Genomic DNA, 23,799 nt, shown 5'->3' on the forward strand with positions numbered 1-23,799 from the left:
TCTGTTTGTTAAGGCACTCTGTAAAGCTAAAAGGACTCCTAAGGGAGCAAAAGGCTATTATCAGCAGCCACAGACACTTCCCATAATGCTCTTAAGAGCCTGACTTGGTGTGTTGAGTGCATCTGCAGTGTGACTGCATTGTTGTTCAATGGCTTTTTGTTGCTGGATTAGTGCGTCATACTCTGCAGGGTGTTTTGTATTTACCTCATTTCCAATCGGCTAGCGGAAGTAAAAGCTGTACTCGGAGTAGAAAAGGTTACAAAACGTCTGTGACAATCGGCACATAATGTTTTTTTTTTGTTCACTCATAGTACAATGAAACCCCATCATTCCAGGTAAACTGAATGGCAGATAAAGTGTGTAAACAGTTGCTAGTTTTGGCACAGGTGTTAGACTTAGTTTGTATGCCTTTTTAACCCGACCTCCTTATAATGTTGGATTAGATCTCAAGATGATATTTAACCTCAATCACATAGACGCACACAGAACTAATTTCACTTAAATAGACTTACCTTTATCCAATCTCATACTGACCTACTTGCGGTTAGTAGCAGTACAAATTTAAACTTATTGTGTTTGTGGAGTAAGTCTAAACAGGTGCCAGGTGTTAAATAGTATTAGTCAGTCGGCTAGTTTGATGTTACGAGTTATTAGTCAAAACTGTTATATTCCACAAAAAATGTAACAACAATATTAGCAGTGTTACTGCACTGATTTTGCCATGGTTTATACTGTATCCTTTTAGTAAGTGGCAGAAAGGTCAGGTACACTGGACCATTTCGGGTTAGAGCTAATGAGACTTGAGCCAAAACAAATGTCTCCTTTAATGGACAGAAGGAGAGTAATGTCTGTGTGCTCAGGCAGACAGAGAGATGAAACACGGCCTAAAATTTGTCTGTGTAATTTTATTAGCCCTTTTCCATTATGTTGCTTTACGTCAGAGATAGGACTGCTCTTACTGGATGATCGATGCCCAGGATGGATCTGCTAGTGCAAAGGAGCTTTAAACGAATATTCCAGGTTCAATAAGCAGAGAAAACAAGTCTCTCTGGCTAAAAAAATAGAGAAAAAAGGCAAAATTTGGTTTGCAGTAAGGTATTTACAGTGAAATTTCAGAGAGACCAGGCAGTACACATCTAAAGTATACATAGTATACATGTCTAGTGTGATAGAATCACTTATTATGTAAAAATAAAATCTCATGCATATGCATTGTTTATGTGGAGAAACTAAATTGAAGATTTACAGTAGATAAACAATAAAAACATAAAAAATATTTTTGCATTTTAAGATACCGGTTTTGTAATGTATTTTTAAAATGTAGTTTACTCCAGTGATAAAACCGAGTTAATTGCCAATAGAATCTGGAGCAGCTTTTAAACATTATTATTTTTTTTATAACAACAAATACAACAGCACTTTAAATTCATTCAAAGTTGGCTGGTTTTGCAAGACTTCATTTAGAAGAACAGCATGATTAGCACAGGTTTAACTGCAAATGGACATAAAGAAAGCTTGAATTTGTCAGGGTAAGAAAAGCAGAAAAGATGAGGAAAAAGAGACATATGAGCTGCAAAGGAGCGAGTGAAGTGGGCTTTGAGTCAGACAGGAGAGAGAGAGGAGAGGAGAGGAGAGGAAGGCAGAAAATGGAGGCTAAGTGTTTTAGAGAGCGTCAGCTGGAGGTGTCAGTCTCACATCATGGCTGCTTGACAAGTACTTTTACAGTGAATATGGAAAATAGAAATCATGCTGGAAAACACTGAAGATAGAGTTTTTGTAAACATTTTTAAAATAGTACATAAACATACAAATGTAAAATATAAAAAATTCAGTAATTTTGATTATTTTAATAATGTCATCTTATAATTTGCTGTATAAAAGCAACTAAGCATGCTTAGTTGGCGTTTTGAGAATGAGGGCATGTCATGCAAGCTTTCCATGTTGTCATCTGCCTAATTTGGCTAGCTAGTACTGAGTGATGGATGAACGTGCTCTAAAATACCAGAGTGTTTGATTGGACACATGGCTTTTAAAGTCAACAAAATATATAGGAATTTCTGGTGACCTTTTTTTATGGTGTGCTTGTTACACATTTTACGTGTACTAAATAATAGCAATAAATTGGGCATAATTACATGCAATTAAACCAAATCTTCATCCTAATCATATTGTAAATGCACGTAGTTGACTAATACTTAAATTCATATGCACGTAATAACAAGGACACCCCAAAATAAAGTGTAATCAGATTTCTCTTCTTCCCTGCGTTATAAAGATTGTATTTTTTTTGCTATTAAGGCATGATTGTGCGCTTGGTTGCGTGTTATTATGTCCATCTGGTTAGTTGCACTAGTTGTTTACACACTGTTGATTTCTTTTTGATTTCTTGGATGCCCTTGCTGTTTTCTTCTAGAGCTCAAGTACATTGGAATATCACATATCAGTCTGTGCCTGTGTCCAAGGTCCATAATTAACCCACTCTAAACACCAAATGTGAGTAAAAATTAGATATGGACAGTAAATAGTTATTTGTCAGATGGCTGGAAACTTTATTAAAAACTGCAGCATTCGAAGGTTTGTCAAATTGTGAGAACATCTGTTCTTAGTTGATATATAAACGACACGAGCAATTCAAATCAAATCATATGCTGATGAAAACATCTGGCGCAATGGTTGGGTCTTGTAACAACTTCACCTCTGTGGACATTTTATCATCTAGGATTCCTAGGATGTTATATTTCTTTCCTCCCGAACCCCATGTGGTCACACAAGATTATTACTTGTACTAAATCACCAAAAAGGAAATACCACGCTCTGTTGGAACAGGTGAGAAAAAACACAAAACCGCTACAATATATTGGCATATTTACATGTAGTATTTCTTTATGAAAAAGTGTGGAGTTTAATTTCACGGCCAGTATTTTTTTTCAGCTAACCACCATTGGCAGCTGTGTCAAATAGTTCATTTTCCATGTTGGTTGTGGGTACTTTAGATCAACTGACCGAGCATCATCCAAGATGACTATGGACTCGGGGTGCTTGTTGTAAAGGAAAACCATCCACAATCATCCCACCATTTCCTCTGCACTCAGCCCATTAACCTCCCAGCTTCAGTTACTGTAAGGGATGATTAAGCCAGATTTGCTTCGATCATTTTTTCGCAGTGCCTGCAAGGCTCCAGCAGGCTGAGGGAGAACCATCTGCTCTGGTTTGCTGCCATTCTGCAGTGGAGAAAGGGATTTTTGTCTTCATAGTGCTATATTACAATGCACGTTTGAGAGATTTGCCAGTCTAAGCATCAATGCCCTCACGTGATGTGGTAGTACTGAATTATTCCACTGATAACGTTTAGTTTGAGAGGAATCTGGGATGCCAATAAGAAAGTGGTTATCACCTTATTATCACTTTCTTGCTCTTCTATTTGAAATTAGCCATATGGATGGAACTGCTTGCAGCACTTAAATAGTTAATTTTAATAATACATTTTTTTAATCACTTATTTTAATTCACCTTTAATTCACCAACTTGAGCACAGTATTGTGATAAAGCTTGAAGCATATTAAAATATCATTTAAATAGGGATGTGTATGATTATTTTGATAAAATAATTGAGAATGTTTTTGTGTCATTTGTTACCATTAGTTAATTTATTAGTCAACATAAACAAAAAATGAGCATTTACATTTATTAGACTCTTTATTAATCTTTATTAATGTTAGTTACACCAAATACAGTTTTTTATTGTTTATTCATGTTAGTTCACAGTGCATTAACGAATGTTAGCAAACAAAATTTGTGATTTAAATTTTTTTTACATTTACTAGGATTAGTTAATAGGAGTTTACTAATGTTAACTTTTGAACCTTATTGTTAAGTGTTACCTTATTTATTTATTTAAAATCTGAATTGATGTTCAGAATTCTGAATGTTGCATAACCCTTTTAAATACTACTGTACACAATACTTAAAAGGTGACTTTTAAAAGAAATGAATATGTTTATTCAGTAAGATGTTTTAACCAAAAATAGAAAAAGTAGAAGTTAATACTATTTTAGCAATTGCTGTGTCTGTGATATTTCAGTTTATTAAACAATCTTAATAAAAATGTCAGTTTCCACAGAAATAAGCAGCACAACCGTTTTCAACATTGATAATCATGCTAGATTTTAGCTAGTGACTTCTGAAGGGTCATGTGACACTGAAGCCTGGGGTAATGGTGGCTGAAAAATATTCTTAAATGGACAATAGTCTATTTAAATTTTTATAAAAATAAACACTGATTGCAATTTTTTATGGTTGTGCATTAATAGGGTAGTTATTAATTTCTATGGTATCAGAGCACATCTGATCTCAGGGTATTACCACAGTACTTTTTTTGTAAGGCATCACAGCATTTTTTTTCTTCTTGTAAGAAACAAGCCAGTTCTTGCCTTTTTTTATTGTTATCTCAGCCCAGTAACATTTGGACTCTTCCCGCAGCCTGGCATGTTGCAAATTAATGTGTTTAGAGAGACAGAATGCTGTTTATCTGCAGATACAGTGTGTGCATGGAATGAATAAACTACTGCTGTCTGAAGCATCCTTGAAGACATTGATGGTGTCTGCCCACATCTTACATTAGACAATCAGGGGTTAGGACCAGGTTAAAAGAAAAAGTCTGCCTTCATTTACTCACCCTCAAGTCATTCCCCTGGTATTATTTTCTTCCTTCTCGTAAACACGAAAGGAGATGTTAAGAAAAATATCAGATCTTCTGTTTTATCCATTAACAGTTTGTTTTACAGAACAAAGAGGGAAAAATTATGACTTTTTGACATTTGGCCTGAACTTCCTTTGCATACATACATAAATGCGCTGCAGAAGTGCCCATGCCCTGTGATTTATGTGACTTGTTCTTGTTAAATAGAGTCGTTTTGGTTATTACACTGTGCTTGTAGGGCTTCTGGAATTGCTGCACATTTCATTAGATGGTTCCCCAGGGAGAGGGAAATAGGAGGCCCTGCTGATCTAAGCGTGGAGAGTTTGCAGTAGATGTGCAGTAGGAACTTGGGCCCTTACTGGAGGAACTGACTCCTGGAGAACGACTCACTGCTTGCTTTAATCACTTTTACATAACACTCACACTGACTCTGTATAGTGTGCCATTCACATTAAGATAGGAAACCATTATTTCGCTGCCCGCTGGGCATTTGCAGCTATGAGTGAAGAGTTTGCAAGACAGTCTGTCTGATACTCGGAGTGGCTGTTCTTTGAACGTGCTAAAATGAGTCATCATGGAAAACAAATTGGAATGAGATACGATCACAGTGTCAGATTTATTCAAGGGATCCTCAGCAAAGCAGTGATTTCAAGCTAATTATGCAAGTCTTTTGACTTTCACTGTGGGGCACAATGTTTGATCATAAATACAGTTAAAACAGTAATACTGTTATTGAATTTTAAAATATACTTTGTTTTAAAAATGTAATTTTCAGCAGCCATTACACCAATCTTTCTAGTATGTCGATTTGGTGCTCAAGCAACATTTCTTAATCAAAAAATATATTTTCATGAAAGCTACCTTTAAAAAAAGTCCTTGGTGAATAGATTGGAAGCCGTTTTCACCACAGATAAAAATATAAAATTAGTAGTTTCTCACAATCGCACAATTCTGACTTGTTCCTTGCAATTTGAGACATAATTTCACCATTCAGAGGAAAAAAGTTTTGTGAGATATACATGAACTCAGAACTCAGTTTATATATTGCAATTCTGATTTCTCAGACTCTCAGAATTTTATTATGTAATTATGTAATTATTGTTAATTGCAACATTTTGTCTGACCTTTTTCTTGTAATTGTGAGTTAACATCTTGTAAGTCACAATTACCTTTGTGGAAACACGGTGGGGAAAATTATAACAAACAATCTTCCAAGAAATAGAAACCTGAAAAAAATATTTATTTTTGAAATAGAAATGTTTAATATTTTACTAGCATTTCTCATCAGTTTAATGCGTCTATGCTGAATAAAAGTATTTTTTAATAATAAATAAAATAAAACAAAATTCACTGCTAACTTTTTGCATATTAGCGTGCATATTAATAGCATATTGGATGTGTATTAATACCTATAAAGCACATATTCTGCCTGACCATGTTCTACATCCCTAATCCCACCCAATGTCTAAGCAGGAGTTTTTTGAGACAAAGGTCATAGTTATTCACTTGTTTATGGTTGAAATTGGACCTTAAAATGTGAGCAGAAAAAAGATCCAATTCATCCTAGAGCTGCGTCTGATCCCTCTACTAGTAATCTAAATCAGAAACATTGCTCCTCAGCACCATGATTCAATGTCTCGGCTAGTGTTAGTGAGGTTTGTGGGAGCTTAACAGATGAAAACAACACAGATACGTGTGTCAGTTGTGTGACACCTGGTAGAATAGAGCCGAGACTTATAATTGTTCTTAAGACCGATCGATGGGATCCATGAAACAGGGAAAAGAGAGAGCTGTCCTGGTCCCTCAGATATTGACCACTGTCTGTCAGTGAGAAGGAGAGAGGGCTGAAGAGAGAGATAGAGGAAACACACACACAGAAAATGTGTTTAGAATGAGACTAGGTCAATTGGCAGTCTAGTTTGTAACACTGCTGTTCACATCATTGAACAAGCAACTCACATCTGAGAAAAACAGATTGAATCATAGATTGAGTCAACACGAAATGGCATTCTAACTAGGGATGCACCAGTTTTACAAATTCTGTCCGAGACTGATATACTGATGATCTGATTATTACTCTGATTTTAAGGTTCATTTTGTTATTGTTACTAACTGCATTGAGTGTCATGTATTAGGTATCAACTAACTATGAGCAAAATGATTTAATAGCATTTATTAATCTAATCTAGGTTAATATTGGTTATAAATATGTTATTGTTCATTGTAATTGGATGTCCGTTTATAATAGCATAAACATTCATTTTAGCATTTTAATTTAAAGTGTAATTCATTCCTGTGATGGCAAAGCTGAATTTTCAGCAGTAATTACTCCAGTCTTCAGCGTCACATGATCCTTCAGTAATTTGCTAGTTTGCTTCACATTTATTGTTGTTATTGAAAGCAGCTCTAATGCTTAATTTTAATGGAAACTGATTTATTATTTTAAAATTCTTTAAGTAGAAGTTAGAAGAACAGCATTTACTGCAAATATAAATCTTTTTAACATTTTAAATGTTTTTTCCTGTTATAGTGCATCATTGCTGAATAATAAAAAACTGTTATTTCATGCAAAAAAGGCTAGCAGTAAATTGTGGCACAAGTAATCTAAATGGTAAAATAAGGAGAAATTAACTCGCATAATTTAATATAGGTAAGGATACATTAAATTTCATATTGAGCATCACAATTTCTGACCCATTTGCTTTTGTTATCTGATGTATTCCTGAGTGAATTGGTATATTTAATAAGGAAAACATGTACGACTAGACATTTATTCATCAGGAATTGATTTTATCTTCAAAAGCGAGTGTTACAAATGGGAATCTAAATAAGAAGTATTTTTGATATTAGATGAAAATTAATGTTGTTAAAGGCAAAGCACGTTTGGATAGAAGGATAATATTTTTCAAGGCTGACCAGCTAAACTAATGATGATTAAAGTGGTTGGGAACCAACTGAGCTGTTTTTCAGTTATATGTGATTTTGTGCACCAGATATCCTTCTCAGTGCAGTGTTAACACTCGATACATTACAGCAAAAGGACCCAGGTGTGGACAACACTACAGGAATAAAGGAAAACAACCATCCACCTGGGTCATTATGAACACGAGCAGTGACGGCTAATGAGAATGAATAAGGGAATGTGTCAGGTGTCTGGCTCTCTCAAAACACCCTTGATGTTCTGCCTCAGCAGGCGTCAGCCTGTATAATGAGAGCAGTTTGGCTATGAAAAATGGCAGTCTGTTTCAGTGGCCACGTCACGTAGATCACAGTCTGTTTCTCAATGTCTTTTTTTGAGTGTGTTTTTGTTGTATGGCATGCACTTTGCTGCTGTAGCGGTACAGATCATGTGCTCTCGTGAAATTAAAGAGCTCGAAATCAGTGTGTCTCGCAGACCCCCTTGCTAACATCGCAGGTGTGAGACTCTATAATTCATGATTTCATTATGCAAATCTAAAGCTGCACATGATTGCCTCAGTCTTCTCATTAAAGATATTTGATTTCTGTCCAGGGAATGTAATTTCTAATAAACCTTTTAATAAACCTAAAAGCATCAATTAGTTTGAACTATTGAAGAAGCAAATGAGAGGAATGAGTAGATATCTGGGGTTAGGGCTCTGCTGCATGACGATCACAGCCATGTGGAAATATGGAGTAATGTCAGATAAACCACTCTCACAGCTGTACTTTCTGTTGGTAAAATCTGAATATGAAAAATATATAATCGTGTAGATTCCTGTTGAAATTACAGAATTTCGTCTTTCGTCCTTTAGCCTCTAGAAGAAACAGAGTTTACATGGTTAACTGCTTCTAAGCAGCAATTACATTTTTTTTGATACAATCGCATCTTTGACAATACATTTTTATTTACATACTGTTATTGTGATATGTCATGGAAAAAGTAATCGTATTTAAAAAGAAACAAATAAAACCTACTTATTTTTAAAGATTTTGTTTTTACCACCCACCTGTACCTTGGGGGTTAAGAAGGCGAAGCGACAAAAATAATTTGTAAAAGGTGCCGCTGGTGGGTTGCAAAAAGGCACCATCGACTGGAGGCTGCTGTGACGTCACGGGCATTGATTCTGAATATTAAAACGAAGGCAGTGGGTGAGGAGACTCCCGACTGGAGCTGCTGCCGCTGCTGCTGGGCAGGAGAGACACGTTCTGCCTCGGTGCACAACAGAACGAGAAAGTGAGGGGGAGAAAAGGGGTAAAAAAATCTAAACGGGATGTGATAACGGATTTGCCAACTGGCATCCCTCAGTTCAAGGCTCAATAGGACTGACTCATTCTATCTCTCTCACTCAATCTGTCCATATTTCCCTTCCTCTCTCTCTCTTTTTGTCTTTCTCCCCTCCCTTCCCCCGAAACGGTGCAGGGTAGTGGTTTCTCGCTCTCACTCGCTCTCTCTCTGCTTACCTCTCCACACACACACAATCCTTTGCTTGCTGCTGCTGGTTGAGTTTATTATTCTGCTCTCTTATTGGTCAACTCTCAAGCGATGCTTTAGAGCCGGCTCTGATTATTTGCCTCTGGGAATCTCGAAGCGCTGAGGAGGTTCTTTTTTCTCGAACGTTTTTTTGTCCTGGTGTTAGTTTGAGCAGCTGCTTAAATTGAAAGAACAGCAGCGCAATACCTGCAGCGGAACAACTTTATAATACAGAATTGAGTTTTTAGGGAGTATGCTCAGAAAAATCAAGTTGGTGAGAGAGAAGTTTTGCTCTCAGAGAAATAACAGCAGGTGAATCGCCAATCAGCCGGGTACGTTTCCTTTCTCAAGTGGCTTTTTCAGCAGTCCAAGCTGGATTCAGATCATGCTACCGATACGATCAGGTCACCACTGGGTCTGACCGTGAATCCCCAGCTTCCAGAAAACGTTACTCCCACCTCGGTTAAACGCAACAAAAGACCAGGATTACTCCAAGCCATGAAGAAAATCTGGTCCAAGAAACGCTTTCAGGTGAGTCCTTGCATGCCTGATGGTTTTTGCCTTGCATGTTGACTCATAACTGACTGAGAGTTTGAGTTTGACCCATATGTGTGGGTTTTTGTCATTCAGTGTGTTCTGTCTGCGGGAGGCTTGACCCAGTTCCCTCCTTTAGGGCTGTTAGCGCTCATTCGCACTCCTGCGCCCCACCCTTTTCTTGTAAACAAACGGCACCCATCTGGCTAATTGCATGAGGATGATTACAGCTGAATACGTGAATGTCCATGGCTCATTAAACCCCATTTTATTCTGATGCGTTCTGGGTTACGCTAGGATTCCACGGAGACAAAGGTGACAGCCCCTTGGGTGCATTGCTGCCGCCTCTTAAGTGGTCCTTCTCAAGGGATAGGAGATCCAAGATTGTTTATCACAGCAAAGTTTCATTTTAAAAACCTGCATTGGACTCGTATTGTTAGATTTTGCAGCACTATACAGAAGACATATGGCAAGTCAGCATGTAGGTTGTTTTCTTGTCCAAGTGCAATAAAACAGAAATGCTTGTAGCAGCAACCCATTTTCCCCTAATGCATATTTCTAGGGATCTGTAGGATCGTAAATGTGACGACATTACATTTTAGTGCATTAACAGGAAGATTTTACTTCAAGACCATCAGCTAAAATGATTGCATTTGTAGTGTTTTTTTACTACGTTTAGTATACACTGCAACAGCATCACATCAGCAGGCTGTTATTGCACTCCAAAACTAGATGCCTGTTGAAATTCCACTGTCAAGAAATAGCTGTGTGGTTGCTAAGGTGTTTTTAGTGGGTTGCTATGGGGATACTTACTGGTCCAAGACAAATGATATCACAAATTCCTTGAAAAGAAGGAATGGATATGTTTTTTTGCATGTTTTATGCATGCAAAGTCAAAGTGGTGAATGTTCTTTATGTTTGTATTCTGTAAAATAAGAAATGCGTACTGATTTAGAACAGATGGTGACAGAAATCATCATTTTGGTCAGTTTATCCTTTTAAATGGCAGATTGTAATATTTTGGCTTGGCATGCACCACTAATGACACTAATGACGATTTCTCTGCATATAGACTGTCAGGTCAAAATACGAACCGTGCCTCCCTCCCTGGATGACACATAAAGTGAAAATGAACAATCTGCACACCACCGCTTTGCTATTGGCTGTAAATGCATGAGAGTACCCTTCTTTTGACAATATGTCATTGTGACATTTTACAGGTGAGAGGAGGACAAGCTTTTACCTCTTCCTCTCAGGCTGAATCTTTGTGAAGATGAAAGGAAAAGTGGGTGTGAAGGAGAGGAGAGGGGGATGGGTGAAAGAAAAAGATAATTGGATCTTAGTCGGCAGACAGAGACAGGCGGGTGGATGGGGCAGAGATTTAGCTTAGAGACCAGACAGATACCGAACAGGTGGCTGAGTCATAGTTTCAGATGTAGGTTAAATGGTAGTTTCATTTTCTATCTTGTCATGTGAATAATATGTAATTATTTAATCTCTCCATTGATGTGTTTTAGGGAGACAGCCTATCCCATTGCTACTAAAGGTAACTAGATGAATATTTCCTAACTGATATATCAGTTCTTGCAAGGCAGCAAAAGAAGATAGCGGATTTTTTAATTAAACTGCAAGTGCTGTTGTTATCACACTCAACACACATCTTATTTTTCTGTTAGCTGTGTCTAAAACCTGAGAAGTCTTGTTTTGCAGCCAGGATTTTGCAGTATGAAGAGGTTTTTGTATAATCTTGTTTACTAAGATTTTTTGTGATAGAATCATAGCTGACTCCTTTACTACCTGGGATCTCACAATCCTATACATGTTTGCTTGGTGAAAAGAATGAAAATGATGTGTGATGGTGTGAGGAATGCTAATTTATCAACTTATGATTCAATTTCTGCTGAGAAATAAACACTTTCATCACTTCAACATCGGCTTGGATTTCTCTAAAACCCATTTGAATTTGTTCTAGACCGATAAACATGACATTATGGTTTGAAAGCCTGTCTGAAATCACTTTCCTTAAAAGGTGCCTTCATACAAAAATGCTGTCTGTAAATTAACTGACTGGAAAGACAGCAAGGCGTTTGCATTTGGCTTTAAATGCAGCTATCGTCTTAAATTATTTCGAGTATAAATTATTAAATATATGCAAGAAAGACAAGATTAATCATAATTTATTATACAAATGGGAGAAAGACCAATTGCTGAGTTATTTTTCTCAACACTCTTTAATTGTAAAATTTGTTCTTAATTTCTTAAGTAAAAATTTTGCATAACAAGGCACAGTTATTTACAAATTTCCTAAAGTAACCTATAAATGTTTGCCGGATTTTCTCTTAAATAATACTTTAGTACAAAATATTACCTTAAATATTCACTTACAGTACTAGTATGAATTTTATGGGTAGATAAGGCACAACTGTGAATTTAAAGGTAAATTGTTTCTGACCTTGTAAATTGCCAGAATGTTTGAGTTATATCAGTATAGTGATCATATACCAGTGTAGATCGGCCCGTGAGTTACGTGAGCTACCACTGTTTTTTCTAAACCTGCCCTGCTGACTCACAAGCATTAGGGAACGCAACGGGTAGCTGGGAGAGATGTGTTCCTTAAGGTGTGAAGTGATTCACTTGCTGCATTGGCAGGAGTAATGAAAAGTTAGACTGGGTGAGATTGAAATAGCCCACTCGCTCAGGGCTGAAAGAGTGGAGTTAGAGCAGAAGGCATATACCATAACCCAGATTAAATAGTGCCTGGCAGCATTCATCAGACTTCAGTCTTAGCCTAACCTGGCAACATATAAATTACCTGGTGACCAAGAAGGTAAAAATGATGCATCAAAACGGCCAGAGCTGTTGCCTAGAGCTGTTTGATTCATCCAGTATGAATGCCTGTGGTGTGGGCTGACAAGAAAAATAATTTGAGCTCTCCAAGGTGCTGACCAACGGGGCTCAGAAGTTTCTGTCTGAAGAATTAGAGTGGCTAGAAAAAGACAACAAAAGCAGCTTTGTTTCATGCCGCTGATGTTGTTTTAGTGCCAACTAATGACTATATAATATTTTTTAAAAAGTTTTTTAGCCCTTCTAAGCTGCCGAATCAAGGTTTCACCAATATTTTTTATTATTCTTTTTACATTTAGCTTATTTTAATGCATTCTGGGATAGATTTCACAATTTTGTCAAAATTGTTCTGTGCTGAATTAAATGTAAATGATATTTTTGACATTTTTGCACACCTATACAGACATATGCCTATCATCTTGCATTATTGTTTTAATTCATCTTGTAATTCGTTCATTGCCTTCATAATGAAGGATTTTGGACAAAAAAGGTATCTTAGAATGCAGGATGATTATGGGATATCTAGAACACCCTAGCAACCACCCAGAAGACCCCAGCAACCACTTAAATAATTAAAATATTTCATATCACAAAAACTTAATATTCACACAACCCAGTCAAGTAAACACAAAACACAACCCAGCATTGCATGTGCAAATTTAGCTTTAAAAATATAATCAAGCTAAATAGCAATAATCAATTTGTTTTACCACCTATATCGTATATTAAAAACCTGTTAGAGACATGGATATTTTATTTAATTTTTATCTTTGCTACCATAAAGCTAAAAACAAAGAGCACTCGATTTAATTTTTGTAATTACTGTAGATTAGACTACCATAAAAAAATTATTTGTTGTGGAGCCCTGTCTTTTTTTGTTTGTAGTTGTTTTTGATGTTGTCATAAAACGTAGTCACTGGATGTCAAACAACGAGTGCTTGAGTCCGTGTTTACTTCTGCTTGACCCAGTCGCTCAGCTCTTCACAGCACAGATGGTTGGCTGAAGATCCTCCCTCGGTGGCCTGCTCGCAATCAAAGGAGCGAGTGTGCATTTGGCAGGTCGTTTTTGGATAAGTGTCAGTTTGGAAAATGTAATTGAAGCTTGAAGGGCCCTCTGTTACTAGCAGTTTTCAGATTTACCATGGGACAAGAAACCAAAGCTCAAACATTATGTCGACCTCCAAGTCTGCTCTCGGTTCATTTACCACTTAAATTATAGACTGGCGATTCGATTGTTATGTGGATTCATTGATTGTGTTGAAATGAAGGGTCTTTGAAAAAGCAAGCATACCTATTATTATTGATCATATAGAGATAGCAGTTGAGAATAAATGCTTTAGTGGTGAATTGATAGCTTTCAAAGTGATCGGATGCATTGAATTTTTCCAATTTAGATTTCGTTCAGAAAAGGCTAAATCTAGTTAATTTTTATTACTTATGCATCATATACTGACGTTACATGAAATGTACACTTTCTTTAACACAGTTTCTGCCAAGAAACACATGTAAATAAATGCTAATGGTACTTGTAGCGACTCAAGTGTGCGTAGGCTTTGTCAATAGCCGTCTTTATGTGTGGACCGACCATGAAATGCGTTTGTGGTTGCTCTGTTGTTAGTTTTGACTAAACAAGGCAATAGAAGAATTCATATCTTTTGCATAATGCATGGCACTTGTGCGGTGAAGTGGAACCAGCCCTTTCGTCCATTAAGATGCCAAACATGGAGGCTAATGACAAATTAACCGGCATCACATGCACACAAATTCTTCTTGGCCTATGAATTATTCAGAAGTTTTAATGCCCTGTAAATGTTTTCTTTACAACAAGCCGAAAAAGCTGAGCTTAAGCAAATGAATTCAAACGGCCGACTTGTAATTCCTCTAAAAGTTCATCCACTTTTATTTGCCTTTCCCCTTCACCAGCCCTGCAACCCTCCAGGCACACGTCTCTGAAACGGATGGCCGCCGTCCTTAGCTAATACGGTTAGGGAGCAGATTCACAGAAGAAGGGTTTGAAATTACTGGTGCTTCAGCCATTAGGATTTCATTTCTCCCTGTAACTAATGGATTGGGAGCGACAGACAGCTGCTGCCTTATGCATCCTCGCTGTTGCTTCAGTTTACATTCATCCATTGTGAAAATTGAACACAGGTGGATAGGAAGCCATACCGGGAAGCTGAGAATCGCGTTTCCCACTAAATAAGATGAATTTGTTTAGAAATGGACAAAGAAATGACATGCTTTACAGTATGTTGCTTGAAAACTGGGAATAACAGCTTGCAGCAGAATCAGATCCACAATTCCGTAGTCCATTTAAGCTGTGCTGGATGCTTTCATACTTATCTTTTAGCAAATGCATTTAATCCAAGGTGACGTGCGGGTACACCAACGCAGCGATTGGCAAAAGCAACTAGCTTAATTTTTTAGCTTCTCAGTCACCAAATGCCCTACATAAGATTTAAAATCTAGGTTAGCAGAGCAAAGACGGACATGTTTTTTTTTGAAGACCGACAAGTGGCACAAGCGTTAGTCATCGCTACATCTCTGTTCTCATTTCAAAAGCGCTCTGCTTTGGAGATATCTGCTGATCTTCGTTTGAAATGCTTGTTTGTCGTGCTCATTTGAAGTCATAATCACGCTTTGAAGCTTTCTCTGCAGCTGCTAACATACCTCTTCTCTCTTTCTCTTTTCAGAAAACCGGACACTCTAACCGAACTTTTGGGCGGTTCACTCATGGTGTGTTTGGCTTTATAGATAACAGGTTATTACAAGAGAGATTTTACGATAACTCTTCAGTCTGTCAGTCATCTAATGTCTAGTCTTTGTTTAAAATCGAGGATGCTTTGATTTTTCTCTTCATAATTTGAAAGAAATAGCTTTTAATCTCGCAATATCCATCTGGTAGCAGTCACGAAAATGTGAAAACTGAAGAATTAAAGTCGTGAGAGTGAGTTGAACAGGCAAACAAAGGAGTTTTGAGACTGGAGGTAATGACACGAAGAGGACTTTACTGAATTTGATGAATTTCAACCTGATTTAAGTATTATTTATATTGTTTTGGAATATTTATATAAATTTGAAATCAGGTTTTATCTTAGTATTTTGGATTTAGTATTAGTAGTCTAATGTTTCTATTTAGCTTTACTTGTAATTACGATTTAGTAGTATGTACTTCATTAATTAGTGGATTTGGTAATTTAGTTGCCAAATTATTATTAATTTTTTTGTTTATCATCTCGTATTTATTTTATTTCACTTTAGTAAAATTATTTGTCATTTCATTTTTCATTTTAGTTAAAAACACTGATTTCATCATAAGTATTGCGTTCTGGGAAAACAAATAGTCTGATCCACAGAAGTTAATTTATTAAATATAATAAAATATATGAACCATGACTTTTTTTATGGATAGCATATAAAAACATACATATGTCAACCTTCAAAGCTTATGGTATGAATTGCATTTTTCCATCCCTTTTGTTACCCCAATTCAAAATAACTTTTGCTGAGTTAAAGTTGCTTGTTTTGTTTTCTGTGTTAAGTTAGCTCCTTGATATTTCTCTATGAAATATGTGAACAGCCAACACAAGACAGAAAACTCTGCCCTTATTTAATTATGTTCAGCAGCGCCGTATGCAATGTGCCAACTTCCAAAATGTGTTTCTAACTTTAAAGTTTCACACAAATGTTTGCCAAAACAAAGTCTAATCCACTGTAGCATCTGGAGATTGATGATAAATCATTAAGATTCAGGTTTTCTATCACTTGATGTTATGAGGCAAGCCCAAAAATTCATCTAATATCCCTCTGAATATGTTATTGTAATCAATCTCTGAATCAAGACCCTCCATAACCTCATCAGAGACACCTAGAGGGCCTAAATCAGAGGAAGTGTTCAGTTCAGACAAATATGATCTAAATTCTGTGCCCTAAATTGTGCATAAAGTACCTCCGCTGCTGCACTGCTCCCATTACCTCTGAGAAGCGTTTATTATAAATGACTGCTAATGGGGATATCATTCATATTCATGTCTGATGATTATAAAATAATTTAGTCTGCGTTATATCAATCTGCAGCATCTATGTAATGCATCCTCAGTTTTAAGTACTGACTGTGCATTTTTTTTATGAATTGGTAGTGTTGTTGAATTGTGTTGCTGTTGTGATTTTGTAATAAACCATTGTGTTTTTGGATTATTATTTCCTCTGTTATTGAAGGTGTCAGTTGGTGTCAGTGTTGTGTCTGTTTGTTTGAGTTTGAGAAGTCATGCAAAGATTTTCTAGAAGTGTCTGTCTGTTCGCTCTGATAAAGAGGAGCCTAACAATGAATCAATTCACTTCATGTACAAAGGCTCTATAATCTCGGCATCAATAATGCAAAAAGCTTAGCAGTGCTTAGCATTGAAACAATTTATACGAACTGCTGACACTTTTGCACTGATGTGATGAGATTTTAGATGTGGATCCCTATAAAAGCTCTTTAAATTGAAACTATGCCTTAAATAATTAATTAGACAGGCAGAATTAATGTGGATTACTCTCTTTATTACATCCTCTGTTGAAGATTTTCCTTCATGGGAATTCATATTAGTTCCCTTTTATTATATGTATGCACCTCATGGATTAAAATGTTGTTTCTGATTATCTTTAATAGTTAGATTATTTTCCGCAGCACGGATCTGGGTAACTAAATTGGCCTTGATCTCATTTAATTTCATAAACATTAACTGGCTTAACAATATATTATACATAAATGATTGAAATATGTACATTTAAAAGCTCAGTCCTCATGTCATCAGAGATGAAAATATTTGCTTAACAATCATCAGGAATTTGCTGCTCCTTTTACAAATTTGTACTGGCAGAATGGAGCCCACAGGGTTTGATGTGCAAATAAAAATAAGATGCTGCTTAATTAAAAATGAAATGAAACTTAATGTGCAGAGACTTTATCTTTAACTAAGCCATTAAGTTAGTCATTTTGCATTTTGATTGGCCTGTTTGAGCATCCTTACCAGCTCTTACCATTGTTTGCCCAATGGAAGTTCAGGAAATATTCATCTAAACAAATCGAAAGCAGATGGCAGTGATGTTGTGCAGCCAGTACTAGTCAACCAGGACCAGTAAACTGTTCAAATGTGTCCGTTCAGCAGTTTGTTGCTGTGTTATCTTTTTTTCTGGGACGGGATTCGTCTCTATAGTAACGGTGATGTCTTGTCTGCTTCTCTCCTCTGCCACTATGGAAGCGAAGTTTTCCGCTCCTGTCGGAAGCAAAGTTATGGTAACGTTTGTTTTCATCTTTGGGCTCACTTCAGTGGTTCATTTTCTCTTACCCCACCAAGCTCCCATTTCAGACACCATTTCTATTTATTTATTTCACTTAACACCGTGGCACCCCAAATCCTGCTTTGTGATACACGTTTTCTCAAGAAAGGAAAAACTCAAATGTCATATTATGATATTATTTTTCTTGGTTTGATTTCTGTTATCATCACAGGTGTTTTTGACTTAATGTCATATTTCTTTGTGGTAGACTCTGAGACTACAGAAGACGAAGCCGCTGAGCCACAAATACCCCTGGAAGCTAAAGAAGGAGCCAGAGGTTTTCAGGATGAGGCCCAACGAGTGCCTGCAGGTAAATGACACTTTTAAAATAAACTACTGAACTGCTAAATATCAACCTTTTTTTTTATAAATAGTCCTAAATGTATTTTATGGTAGAACTTGTTAACATTTACTCTATTACAGAAACACAATCATTTGAAAGTTTGAGTCAGTAAGATTATTTTTTCTTTTATATATTAATATATCTATTTACATATACAAAAATATACATATGTTTGAACTTTATATTCATCAAAGAATCCTGAAAAAATATATCACCCTTACCACAACACAGAATTAAGCAGCACAATTGTTTTCAACATAATAAGAAGAAACCTTAGAATAGGGAACATTTATTCACTATTAACTAATACGTTTCTCTCAATAAATTCCTAATTTGCTGCTTATTAATAGTTAGTAGTGTAGTTAATAAATGTGGGTTTTGGGTAGGATTAGGAGTTAGTAAGACATTCTTGTAGAAAAGGTATTAATATGTGCTTAATGGCTAATATTCTAGTAAAATGCATGCTAATAAGCAGCTAGTTAAGACACCCTAAAATAAAGTGTTACCAGTTTTTCTTATGTGTCATTAGAATACTAAAATGGTTTCTGAAGGATGTTGTTACACTAAAAAACTGGAGTAATTGCTGCTGAAAAATAACCTATAAACTAATAAATTATGATAACTTTTAACTTCAATACTGTTTTTATTAATTTTTTGATCAAATAAATGCAGCCTTAGTGAGCATCTTCTTTTAAAAACATTCTAAATTGCCAGCCCTAAACCTTTGAATGGAAGTTTATTTATAGTAGTTCTGAATAGCCATTAAAGGAATAGAAATGCTGTCAAAATGAATCAGAAAAACGTTATTGGCCAAGTATGCTGCCACACACACAAGTTTTTTTTTTTTTATGGTTTACAGCAAGTCTGAGCACTTAAGTATATTAAATACAAGATACATTGCAAGAATAATTATAAGTACTGAGAAACCAGAAACATTAACAGGTGTATTAATAAACAATAAATATATATTATGTAATATATTTTTATTGCGGAATGCCCAATATAGTTCACTAGTAAAATTAATGGACAGTACTATTATAGATGAAACTTATTATTCCTGGTGTCCAATGGTATGCACTGAAGTACAAAAACATTATGTCCTGGGTGTGTGGGTTTTATGGTTTAGTTTTCTTGCCCTTTTCCTCTTACTGGAAGTGTATAGGTTCTGGAAGGAGGACTGAGCGCAGATATGTCATTACAAACCCATAGGCAGTTTTTTTTCTTTTGTGACATGAAAAAATTACAATCTTTTCCATACAGTGGCAGTTATAGCAACCATACGGTTAAAGAAAATGTAAAAAAATAAATAAAAATAGCCTGTGAAACTTATTTGCTATATTCAGAGTTTGCTACAATGTTCCTTGATAATCTTCCCCTCCACCGAAGCCAACTTATTTGCATTTGCGTTCAGATTTAAAATTGGCACATTGACCAAACAGAACATTGTTTCTCATGTGTGAACATGACGAGCCAGTGAACATGACCTTTTCGATGAATAATGAGCTACGTTTCAGTCTGATCCTGCCGCAAAGCTATTGTATGGCTTACAAAGACTTGGAATCTAGTTCATGAGTCAAATTGACTATTTTTATAGTTTCCTTGTGGCTTTTTATTTGTTTATTTTTAGAGTTTAACGTGGTTGGTTACAATTAGCTGTCAATATAGAAAAATGGGGTTTGGAAGGACATGAGGAGGAGTAAATAATGACAATTTCATGTTAATAAAAAATGTTTTGATGATAATTATTCTGTAAAATATTACTCAAAAACTTTCGTTATCTTAAATTAGTGACTTAAACCACACATTCCGCTTATTTCGGATGTTTACACAGCTGTTCACTCAGATAAAGCACACATTATGCTAAATCTCTGAGCGTGTCTTATCACAGATCTGATAAGACAGGTGCTTAGAGGAGTATAAATAAAGAGGTAACAGCAAACAGAAACTCCGCTTTAATAACAAGCCACAAATCAAATATTAATATTTACAAGTATTAGGATGTATATGCCTAAACATTTATATATAAGCTCCCGTTTTTTCATCAATTCATGTTTCTTTATTTATCTATTTATATTATGATGTTCAGAAATTCACATTATTCATGCCATTCCCCATGTTCTCGTTGACCATTGGAATTAAACAGGCAGGCATTCTAAAATGTTTTTCGTATGATACAAATAATACTGTAAAGTGCATACATGCATTTTTTTGCATTCTATTGTCTTTCCAAATGCATGAAAATGAGCTCGAACCGTGCTTTAAGTATGAAAACCTATGAATAATAATGAGATCACGTTGCATGTATATCATGTGATTTAAGGTGTTACACACAACCGTTCTTGGTTGGAGGCTGGACGTGGTTGGTATTTGCGTGTAAGCATGTGTGCTTTTTTCTATTTTTGTGTCTAACGAAAATAAATCTTGTTAATATTCATGAATATAGATTTTCATTCAACAGAATGAAATCACAGATTTGTTTACAAAGATTATTCGCTTGATTCTATTTAGTCCCTGTGTTGAATCCAGGCAATTGAACTCTCGCTTGTCAGTATGTATCATGACAAAAGCCTTCCCGTTATCCCCTGGGGAAAATGGTTGGGAGTGTACTTGAGACACTTACAGATTGGGTGAAGAATGTTTCCATTTCTTTCATCATCGCGAGAGAGGGCTAAAAAATAGAAAAGAGGAATAGAGTGATATTTATTTGATGCGAGATTTCAGCTTAGAAATGAGTAGTGTGAGAACAGCGTGGCCCGTATATAAATATCCATTTTGATCTCAGCATCTAACATTGAAATTCATTTATCTTGTGAACAATGCAGCTTTCAACAGAGATAGATTTTAGAGACGTGCACCACAACCAACGGAGCTTGAATTGCACTCTAAATTGCTTGTTTGTCATTAGCACTGTTATGAATGATGTCTTCACAGCGCTTAGCATACAGTTGTAGGATCTAAAGCCTTTCTACAAAATGAAAGTCAACAAATTCACCAACAAAGAGATACCGGAGGAATAAATGTGTCAGGATTTTGTGAAGCGTATGATTTCCGTAGTGGCATAAGTGATTGATTTGATCTGTTATGGTGGGCGTAGAGGGGTGGGTGGAGGCGCATTGTCATTGATTTTGATGGATGCTTCCTGACTGCAGTCTAATCCATTCAGTCACTGTGAATCGCACTGGCTCTAAAGGCATCAGCTGGGACTTTGCTTCAACGCAGCTTGCGGCTGAATGGCATCACCTGGGCTTTATTCTTCACACCTCTGAATGCATGCTCATGTAATCCACTTACATTATCTACTAGTACTAGGCATAACAAACAGTATTCTTGTAAGAATCTAACAGGATTATGTGTCACTTTTTTCTTAATCTGTTTTCTATTTTCTTTTCATTTTTCCCTTTTCCCCTTTCACTTTATTTTATTCTTGTTCTATCTGTCTAGGTCCAATTACCATGTTGGTAACCAAAATTTTCATTCTAGTTAAACAGGCATTTTTTTATTAATGTACCTTTAAGACATTTATGTAATTGCCTTCTTGGTATGTGAAATAAGAGCATAATCGAGTATGAGTTTGATGTTTCTCAAGTCTAATAAAGATTTAATTGGTTCCTAGTTTTTTATCATAAATGTGAAAGCTTAAAATGAGTTTGGTAACACTTTATTTTATAGTTACACCTATTAGTTGCTCATAAGCATGCATATTAATATAATATTAACCATTTATAAGTGCTAATTAAGCACATATTGATGCCTTATTCTACTTGACTTTATTCTACATCTCTAATCCTAGCCAATACCAAAATTTATCAACTACCTCACTAACTATTAATAAGCAGCAAATTAAGAAGTTATTGAGATTAATTTCTTAATTTTTTACCATTACGTTTTTGCAGCTTGATTGCAAAAGTATGTTTTGTGTTCTTAAGGTTTTTTTTATACTATATTATTTTAAAATATGTTTTATTTATTAAGATACAACTATTTTAATACATATGTAAACATTTTTGGTGCTTTTTATAAACTTGAAAGAAAAGAAAATGAGCAACTGAAAGAAAAAGTATTTTCTGTTGTTAGGATTTTTATCATGTGAATGAATTCACCCATAACTTGTGAACGCTAGGACGTCGAGCATTCTGCCTGAAATTTAATCCGCTCTATTTGTTCCTGTTTCGCTCCACCGCAGGTGAGAGAATGATGGATGTCGCCCCAGATGCGAGCGATCGCTGGGCCACCGGAGAGACCACAGTGTTGGAGAAAGAAGCTCTAGCCCTGGGATCAAGAGCTCCGGGGCCGCAGTCAGCCAGGCAAGCCAACAGCCGGGAGCCGACGGGCACCCAGATCAGGCACCTAGGGGTCGAGCCTCTGATTCGAGCATCACGCGCCAATCTATCCCGACCGGTTTGGGGGTCAGAGGAAAGTGTGTCTTTAGCTAGCGATTACTATGGTAGCACGTTCAGTCTTTATAGAGGAAGGACTTTTTCTGTACCCCTGTAAGTAAACCTTCCCAAGCTAAAATAAACCGCAATCAGCCACAGCCCACAATAAGCAGACCAAAACGCAGATATATATAAAAAGATCCCTCATCAATAGATAAACAACCACAACCCCCGTCACAGAGTCACAAGAGACCCTTGCTCTAACATGGTGTCCCCTGTAAGTGCTAAGGATGGGAGGGGGCTGAGAACAAGACCAAGGCTGTAATTCCTGCTCTGTCTCTCTCTCTGTATTTGAGCCGTGCGTTGCGGTGGCCCCACGAGGCAGCTTACATCACCACAGGAATGACAGAAGATACAGTGAGTGGGCTCTCTGCTTTTGGATGAGGTTCAGCTCAGCCCACAGAGTGTAGATCTGTGTGAGCTGCCAAAAGCCTTACAGTTATACGTGACTCATTCGCAAGTGGCAGCGCAGCAAAAGTTGTTGTCTTTTTTGTAATATACGCGTATTATTGCATTTTTGGAGAGCTGTATCGAAATGACACTGAAGAACTTCAGTTGATGCTCATATTCATTTCACATTGTCATAGATAGAACCTTTACATTATGCCAATCTAAGTGATTCGATTTCGATTAGTTTGAATTTTTTTACTGTGGTGATGACCACCATAAATATTCCTTAAATATTCTAGATGTATGGCTGTAAAAATATGTTATTAAAAGTATTATTTTTATTACGAAAATGTTACACTTTCGTCGCTTAATAGAGATAAAAAGCACAGATACTTTTTTTGTGTACGTCACGAAAAACATCTAGACTATTTTCGTATTTTTATTTTGGTGGATTAATGCAAGGAATAGTTTACATTCTGGATAATGATTTTATCATTGCAAAAGTTGTTTGTTCAAAGAAGATGTGTGACTTGTGACAGGTGTTTTCTGATGTAGTAGGTTGTCTGTTTTGGATTTGAATCGCTGGTGTAGCTTACATCAAACTCTTATTCTTACAATTTGACTAAAACTGTATGTTGTGTTGTTAATGATTGGATGAAAGCAAGTCTTTGCTCATTTGACTTTAACTGGGTGTTATTTTAGGTACTGTTTGTGATGTATAAGCATAGATATTGTTAGAAAAGAAAAGTGGGGGAATGATTGTATCTGCTGTCATTCATCCATCCGTAGCACTCTT

General features: G+C 36.2%; 1 protein-coding gene across 7 annotated transcripts in view; it reads left to right on the forward strand.

Annotated features, from left to right (window-relative positions):
• spegb (striated muscle enriched protein kinase b) overlaps positions 1–23,799 on the forward strand; it is a 73,998-nt gene that overhangs the window by 14,170 nt on the left and 36,029 nt on the right. For 2 of the 7 annotated variants that reach the window (XM_043248200.1, XM_043248201.1), the window contains exons 2-3: positions 18,043–18,144; positions 22,361–22,481. In XM_043248200.1, coding sequence (XP_043104135.1) covers positions 18,043–18,144; positions 22,361–22,481 — 223 coding nt within the window. Of the gene's footprint in view, positions 1–8,933; positions 9,663–15,202; positions 15,271–17,755; positions 17,791–18,042; positions 18,145–22,360; positions 22,482–23,799 lie in introns of those variants that run through there. The other 5 variants (XM_043248202.1, XM_043248203.1, XM_043248205.1 and 2 more) reach the window with 5 other exon arrangements.

Source organism: Puntigrus tetrazona, chromosome 9, assembly GCF_018831695.1.
Source record: "Puntigrus tetrazona isolate hp1 chromosome 9, ASM1883169v1, whole genome shotgun sequence".
Lineage (NCBI taxonomy): Eukaryota > Metazoa > Chordata > Actinopteri > Cypriniformes > Cyprinidae > Puntigrus > Puntigrus tetrazona.